The 8,134-nt window shown below is 49.8% G+C and overlaps 1 protein-coding gene across 1 annotated transcript; it reads left to right on the top strand.

The window, feature by feature from the left end:
• The first annotated feature begins 1,466 nt into the window (after positions 1 to 1,466).
• LOC112321120 (calmodulin-like) lies at positions 1,467 to 2,563 on the top strand. The gene has a single exon (XM_024578574.4). The coding sequence runs from the start codon at positions 1,573 to 1,575 to the stop codon at positions 2,020 to 2,022; it is 450 nt and encodes a 149-aa protein (XP_024434342.1). The 5' UTR covers positions 1,467 to 1,572; the 3' UTR covers positions 2,023 to 2,563.
• The last annotated feature ends 5,571 nt before the right edge of the window (positions 2,564 to 8,134 follow it).

Below are 8,134 nucleotides of genomic sequence, written 5' to 3'. Positions count from 1 at the left end.
GTTGCTCAATAGGTATTAAGGTCTCTGTACTATTTCAGCACAAAGATGAAATAGCAATGATTCTCCTAGATGTCTTTATGAAAGGAGCTACGTAACTGGAACGTTTCCCTTTGTGTCTCCTTCTATCTGGGTCCCCTGGACTTGTGGGCTGGGGGTGGGTGTGCAGCGCTGCGGAGGGAGGCGCTTGCCCAGCTGCCCTGCAGGGAAGGAGAGGATCCTCAGTCTGTCTGAGGGTTGAACCAGAGAGAGACAGAGTTGATCACATTTCTCAGTTGGAGGGTGACAGAATTTATTCCTTAGATTCAGGCAGAGGTGAAGGGGGCTCCTGGGAATTGATGGGGATCAAGAGAAGTTTTTCTTGAGAAAATCACTGTGGGGACTCCAAGGCAAATGTCCCTTCACAGTCTTGGGTCTCACTAACTAAGTACTTGAGGACAGTGCCCGAGGGCCAAGCTCTTGGTCTACACTCTGTGACTTAGAGTGGTGGGATTTCCTTCCAAAGAACAGACAAGACAATGGGCCGCGAAGGTTCCCAGACTGGATTTCTGTGCTTAGGGCTGACTCTTAGTAAACCTGCAAGCTTGGCCACGTTCGCAGGTTTGCAGTTTTCAGCCACCCCTTGTACGTCCTTCTGCCCCTGAGCATCTTCAGGGACAGGCCTGCTTGGGCCACCCAATGCTCTCCAGTGTCCCCATGGCTCTCAGGCAAGACTACCCTGTGAATGTAAACCAATATGCAATCCTTCCCTGTGTCTGCACAGAGAACCTTGGACTTCATGATAGAATGGAATCAAGCTAGAGAAGGATTCTACGGGACAAGAAGCCATTTCCTCACCTCTGAAGCCACACTTGGAAGATCATTTAATAAACAAGTCTCACCACCACCCGTGTGCCAGGTCCTGAACACCACCCAGCTCCTCGCTTTCTTGAAGCTACAGGCAGCTGGCCACTTCCTCCATCTATAGATTTGTTGAAAGCCCTGGATTGGACATTTGATGACACCCATGGTTCTATCGTAGTAAAATTGCACTCAATTCTAGCTCCACCTGACCCCTACTAGTCCTGGCCTGTGGGGCAAGAGCAGGACAGCAGCCTCGAGAGAGGGGGACAGAAACACCGGATACAGTGATCCCACTCCTCTAGGGCTGCTCGCTATGTCCACTGAGGAGGCTCCCTTCCCCTTCACAGCCTCAGGCTCTATAAATTACAGAAGCTGTCTGGTTCCCTCAGTGTGGCTGGGGTCTCTGTGAGAATCACCTGACAAAAAGCTTCTGGGCCAGGAGAGGCTGGCAGGCCCCATGGCCCCAGGGAGTATACTCCAGCCTCTCCAGGGCGGGCCCTGCCAGTCCAATTCCGGCATTTCTTGTCTGCCTCTGGTCGGTCCCTCCTGGGAGGAGGATTTTGCCCGAGGACATGGGGTGGGTGGGGAGCCTGCCTCCTCCCTTGTGCAGATTGCAGAAAAGGAGGGGTTCCCACCCCATGGCAAGGCTGCCATCCTCGCTCTGCCCTCACACAGACCCAGCCTCGTCCCCAGCTCGGACGGAGCCCTTTGAGCTGGTTGGCAGCAAGCAACATGGCAGAGGAGCTGTCTGAAGAGCAGGTGGCTGAGTTCAAGGCAGCCTTCACCAGGTTCGACAAGGACGGGGATGGCACCATCAATGTGCAGGAGCTGGGGGATGTCCTGAAGGCCCTGGGCCAGAACCCATCAGAGGATGAGCTGAAGAATATCATCGCCCAGGTAGACACAGATGGCGACGGTGCCATCAGCTTCCCGGAGTTCCTGGCAGCGATGGTTAAGAGAATGAAGTCCTGGGGCGGTGAGCAGGATGTGAAGGAGGTGTTCCGAGCCTTCGACCTGGATGGGGATGGCCACATCACCATTGACGAGCTCAAGCAGGCCATGGTCCGGTTGGGGCAGAAGCTCACCCAGGAGGAGCTGGAGGCCATGATCAAGGAGGCAGACCTGGACCAGGATGGACGGGTGAACTACGAGGAGTTCTCACGCATCCTCAGTGGGAAGTGAGGCCCTGGTCTGGCCCACCTCCTCTGCCTGACTCTGGTTCTGGGGTTCCTGCTTGTGCACTGGGATGTAAAGGGAAAGTCTGGGTGGTGAGATCCCTGGCTTCTCTTGGCCTTGGGTTATGGGCTGTTGGGGGTCCCTCTGTGCCTGGGGGGCCTGGGGCTGCCCCTTACCTCATAGGGCTGTTGTGAAAAACCCCAAAGCCAGGTGGTGGCCCAAATAAAAGGAATGTGAACTCTGAGGGTGGTGCGCTGGTGCTTGAATGTTTTAAGGGTCCCCAAGGATGGCATGTGGGATTCTTTTGAGTTTCTACCCTTTTCACTGGTTCCCAGTAGGAGAACCAGCCTGTGCAGGCCAGATGTCTGCCTGTTGCCTCCCCTCTGATCCTGCAGAGAAGGGGTGTGGTCATGGTCTGGGGGGGTCAGGGGTAGAAGAGACATGGTTCTTTGCCTGATCCATGTTCTGGATTAGGACAGAACATGGACCCCAGAGCTGGGACACCGCCTGCAGCACAAACAATAAAGTTTACCATCATTTGAATACAGCCAACTGTATTTTTTAAATATGTGTGTACGTGTGTGTGTGTGTCCTGTGTTTGAGATGTAGGGCTGTGTAGATTTATAAATCACAAAGGTGGAGGCAGCCTCACTGGAATGGAGGCGGGACAGTCGGGAAGTAGGAAAGACAGAGGTGCTGTGACGGGCAAAGGGACTGTGGCACTTTCGGTGGGGCTGCTTGCCAGTCAGATCCTAGGAGACAGGGTCTGGGGTGTTTCTAAGAAGAGAGCCAGCCATCTGTGAGAAGTTTCCTTCCTCTTCTGCCCCACCCCAATATCTAGCCCCTTGTTGTTGCCCCTTGATGGCCCCTCTGTGAGTTGGGGGCTCTGAAGTTGGTCCCAGGCTGTGGGTATGTTCCGCAGAGGAGTTGAGGAGAGTCAGAAAGGACAATGAGGGTCTGCTAGCAACCGCCTGGCCCACCCTGATGTCAGGAGAGCCACCGTTTGAACTTGGATTTATGGTATCGCCATGTGGTTGTTAAAAATTAGGCCTGTTTGTGGCTGCTTGTCACAGGTCTGAATTTCCGAGGTTCCCTTGTCCTGGTTCTCAGAGACAATTTAATCTGAGCTCATCTCGCACATGAGGAAACTGAGGCTCAGTGGGGTTAAAGGGACCAGTCAGCATTGTGTGCAGCCAGCTCTGTGACCTTGGGTGCCATTTAATGATGGGCTTCTGCTTCCCCTTTGTGAAATGAGTTTTCCTTTTGTTCCTGTTTGATTGAATGAGATTTGAGCCCAAACTGTCAGTGATGACTGACTTTATCTTATCCTGGTTTGTGTCACATCAGTGGTTCTCAGCTCAGGGTGGGAAGAGGAAGAACCTGCTTTCCTTGGGGGTTATTGCGAAACACTGGGTCAGGGCGTGCACCGCCCACTCCCTCATTTGAGTACCTGCAGAGGGGGTGGGAGAGGGGCCAGGGCAGCAAGGTAGGGCTGCTGCGTCCATGGCCTTTTTCTTTTATTCTCCTCCATTTAACATTCTCAGCAGGTGACTCCAGTCTCCCGTGACCCCCACATACTGCTGCCTGGTTCATCCTATTGGTTCAAACTCTTCCCTCAGAGTTTGGCCACGTCCCTTCCAGGGCATGGCCTGTGGTTGGACACAGAGGGAAGGTCCTGGGCTTGAGGGCTGGGTGGTGGCCAGTGGGCTGGGGGAACTGTGAAGCAAGAAGGGAAGGAGTTCCGAGGTCCCTAAGGGCCCTGAGGAAGGGTGGGGATGGGCTGGGGAGGCAGGTGTGGTAACTTTCTCTGGAGATAAAGACTTGGAGATAAGGAAATCGGGGCAGAGGCAGCTACAGACCCCGTGGGGTGATCCGAGGGGGGATGGGTGGCAAAAGTTCTCCTGTGTCCAGGATGAGGGTGGTTCCCTCCAGAAAGTCCCCATCCTCTGAGAGACATAGGTCACAGCAGTCTGAGTTTCTGAATTAGTGATTTCCTAAATGCCAAAGAGGTCTAAGATGACATTTTCCCGGCTGTGTGAAAATGAGAAAAATAAAGACTTTTTGACTAACCTAAATGAATTCAGTTTTTAAAATTCTGAGAATATGCTCTTTCCATATTTTTCATGTTAAATGTTCTTTCTTTCATAAAGCCACTTAATAGCAGATGATAGTTTCGTAGGTTTTTTTTTTTTCATGTTCTTATTCTGAGAGTTCTATATGTGCCCAAAATTAATGTAGACATTTTACTGGCCCGCCAGGTCCAAATGTCTGAGAACAAGTAACTGTTCAAGTCTGTGGAGTGTAAAATGGATTTTCTTTTCTTTAAAAGAGTGTGTGTGGGGGGGGTTGACTTTGAAGAAATATGTATCTCACACATGGGAACAGTGAACTCCAAGTTCAGGACCGATGTTTCCTCGGAGAGCGAGGTGCAGAGGCCCTCGATAGATGCCTTCATGTTTTCTTCCTTAAGCTCGCTGACAGCTCCATGGAAGCTCGCTGTGTTTTTCTCCATATCGTTGTACGTCTAAAATATGTTATACAAAAAATAATGCATGCAGTACATGGGAGATGAGAACTTACAGAGGGATGGAGGGAGATGAAGCTGGCAGCCGAGGGACTGAGGAGATTTGGCTAATATTAGAAATTGGATGTTTGAGACTTCTCCCTGATGAGCTGTTCCTGAAAAGGGCTTGATGGAGCCTCCAGGCAAAAAGAAAGCAGCACGAACTTCTCTTGATCTATTGCCCAAGGAGAACAGAAAGAGAATCTGGGTCTGGGAGAGGAAGTGATGCACAGGAGGTCCTGAGTGAGACAAGGACCTGGACTGGACTTGAGGGGTCTGAGGGCCACCCCCTCCGATGGCCCTCACACATCACCTGTGGCCCTGCCCCAGGAGGAACTGGCCCTGAGGAGGGGGGTTGGGTGGAGGGGGTTGGTGGGGACCCAGAGAGCAGAATGTCTTTTGGAAGCTGGAAATCCTGAGTTTTAGTGACTCTTAGAGTCTTGCTGACACTGCAGGAGATGCAAAGAGCTGGTTTTAGTGCTGACTCCAAACTTCCCTGAAGACCTCTGAGGGTTGAGCTGGGCCCCACTCCCTAACATGGAGTCCCTGCAGCCTCCCTGTCCTAGTCTAGAACGCCGAGGAGAGCTAGGAAGTGTGCAAGACGCCTCTGAGGAGCCAACACGGCTTTAGGGCACTTCAGGGAAACTCTATTCTCCGAAAGCCACTTCTCTGAAAATCAGTTTGCCAAGACTAGTTCTGCACATGGTCCATTTGCTGCTATTTCCCAATTTACCAAAAAATTATCTTTACAAACACCTTATAAGAATTACAGAGATGCGTGTTGGGTGAGATATGTTAACAGTTTTTGAAGATTTCTCTGAAGTTTTCTCTGTCCAGTTTAATATTTTAGTTTAGATTTACTTTTTGGCTTGATAAATTATTTTATTGCAGTCAGTTCGCATAAACACTACACTACATCCTAACAAAGAAGAAAGTTCCCTGTTTGTTTGTTTGTTTGTTTGTTTTTCTCCGTATGTGGTTTCTATGATTTGGGGGAAGGAGAACCGATTCATTTCAAGATTGCAGAGTTGTAAATGTCTCTGACGTCAAGGATTTTATGGATTATAGACAGGGCGGGTTTCTCTCTTCTAACAGATTGCCAATAGAGACTATTGCTTTAGCACTTCCTTTAATTCAGAGATTATTAAGTGGGTTGGCCAAACAGATATTTGTGTGTGTTTTAAGTATTTGTAAATGCTTTGTGTCTGAAATATGAGTCACACACAAAACCGACATCCAGGTGAGCAGAACTGAACTGATAAATCTGTTGGAATTGGTTGGAGTGAAAACACAACTAATTTAAACTAAAACAAAATTTTGTCCCAATTCTTCCAGATGTTAATCAGTACATTGATTTTAGAGGAATTACTCTACTGGTCAAAACAGATGTTTAAAACTTCATATACTTAAAAATACCTTTTCTTCATTGAATTCCCCTGGATATTTTAAATCCTAATTTATAGCTATTCCTTATGGGCCTGATGAACCCATTCCTCTTTGAAGGTCCATATCAAATGCCACCTCCTCCAGGAAGCTTTCTAGAACAGGGCCAGCACATCATAGGTTCTTGATTCGTGTCCTGGGAGAGAGTGACTAGATCTCCACTCCCCCCACCCTGGCCCTTTCTACGATCCTCATCAAAGTGCACCTTATATTGAAGTTCCTTTTGAACAAGGCCTAGCCTCCTTCCCAGAACCCCAAATAATAAAGTAAAAGCCATCAACATTACACCGGATTGGAAACTCTGAGTTCAGGGTGTGTAGACTCCTGGCCTGTGGTTGATTTAGCACCAGCCCTCCCACTACCTGTACTAGATGCTGGCTCCCTCCCCTGTGGGGTATCACCTCCAGCTGCAGAGATGGCTTCAGAGTACCCTGGGACTAAAAGGCATCTCTGCAATGTCACACTCACTGGGGAGAGGGAAAACCCCAGGTGTGACTGTAGAGGGTCAGTGACTCTCTTCTGCCCTGTTTTTATGAAAACGGCCCCCCGTGTAACCATAACATTCCAACAGTTCTGTAGTAATTAGGGTTCTCCAGAGTGACAGAACCAATAGAGATGGAAGAGGAAATTTATTATGCAAATTAGCTCACCAGAGAAGTCCCAACTGTGCCATCTGCACGTAAGAGACTCAGCAGAGCCAGTGGTATAGCTTAGTTCAAGCCCAAAGGCCTGAGAACTAGGGGCTGCTGGTGTGGGTCCTGATCTGAGTCAGAAGGCCTGAGACCCAGTTCTGATATCCGGTGCAGGGGAAGATGGACGTCCCAGCTCCAGCCCTTCTTCTGCCTCTTTGTTCTGTTTGGGCACTCAGTGGATTGGTGATGCCCACCATATTGAGGGAAGGTGTGATGTGCTTTGCTCAGTTCACCAGTTCAAATGCTAATTTTATCCGGAAATACCTGCACAGACACCCCCACAATAATGTTCACCAGCTACCTGGGCCCAGTCAGGTTGACATAAAATTAACCTTCACAAGTCTATTCCCTCTTGGTCTAGAAATACAGAGATTCTAGGGCATGTAACCTGTAGGACAGACAAAGATTTAGCTATAAGATCATTTGGACCAGTTTATAAGATTTCAGGTCAAGGTCAAGATGAGGATCCCCCATTCTACCCTAGAAAGTCATCAAGAGCAGATTGTCAATAGACACAGGAACTGTATGTTCCAGAGTGTCAGGAATAACCTAGGTAAATTATCCTGTCCTCTCTTCTCTGTAAGCTAGTCCAGGTTCTAAGTTTTGAGTCATTAAATGTGGCCACCCTACACCTCTTTGACTGGGACTATGCTGGGTCACCCTCTAGAGGGAGCAGAGGAGGCCTTTCCCAGTCTCGCACCTGTGTACTCAGGGCCTGCCTTCACCTCCTTGCTGCCCAGCCTGCAGATGACCTCACCTGCCCCTCCCTGCACTTCTCTCTGGCTTTGCTATAATCTAGGGAAGGGCCCAAACTTCTCACTCTGCAAGCTCCTTCTTGCTTATCTGCAGTTCTTCCCTGTCTTGTTGTATTCCGGTCTCTTTCCCCACTGCAGACAGTCCTCACCTGCAGGCGACTGGCACCCACTGCTTTTCCAGCCTGTGCCTGTCCTTTGTTAGCACTCAGCAGTTCTCGTTCTGGCTGCACAATTATAGCACCCAGAGCACTATCAAAAAAGGCCATGTGTGGGCCCCTCAGTTAGTCTGGGCTCCCTGATTTTCTGACCCCCGGTTGGTGGGTGGCCCAGGCTTGGTTATTTTCTTTAAACTCTCAGGTGCTTGTGGGCAAGGCTGAGAAAGCAAGAATAAAAGCACTGCGGTGACTCATCCCTGGAAACCATGACTACCAGGTACACATGCCTACTGGGCAGAGCTCAGGGAGGATCCAGAGAGTAAGCACCTAGTTCTACAGATCTCCACAGAGGGAGGCTGCACAAATCAAGTCTGAATCACTTTGGGAAAAAATGATGCTCTGTTTGGTGACCTGCCAGCCCCAATACCTACTTTGCCACCCAGAGACACTTGGTGCCAGGAGCTTCGCCAACCTGGGAACTCCCACCTTTCTGCCTGGTTGATATTTGAC

The sequence above is a fragment of the Desmodus rotundus genome, chromosome 4, assembly GCF_022682495.2.
Source record: "Desmodus rotundus isolate HL8 chromosome 4, HLdesRot8A.1, whole genome shotgun sequence".
In the NCBI taxonomy this organism is placed as follows: domain Eukaryota; kingdom Metazoa; phylum Chordata; class Mammalia; order Chiroptera; family Phyllostomidae; genus Desmodus; species Desmodus rotundus.
This window is presented reverse-complemented; position numbering and strand designations above follow the sequence as displayed.

Coding starts and splice junctions, on each gene's coding strand:
- LOC112321120 (XM_024578574.4), top strand. CDS start 1,573: ATGGCAGAGGAGCTGTCTGAAGAGCAGGTGGCTGAGTTCAAGGCAGCC.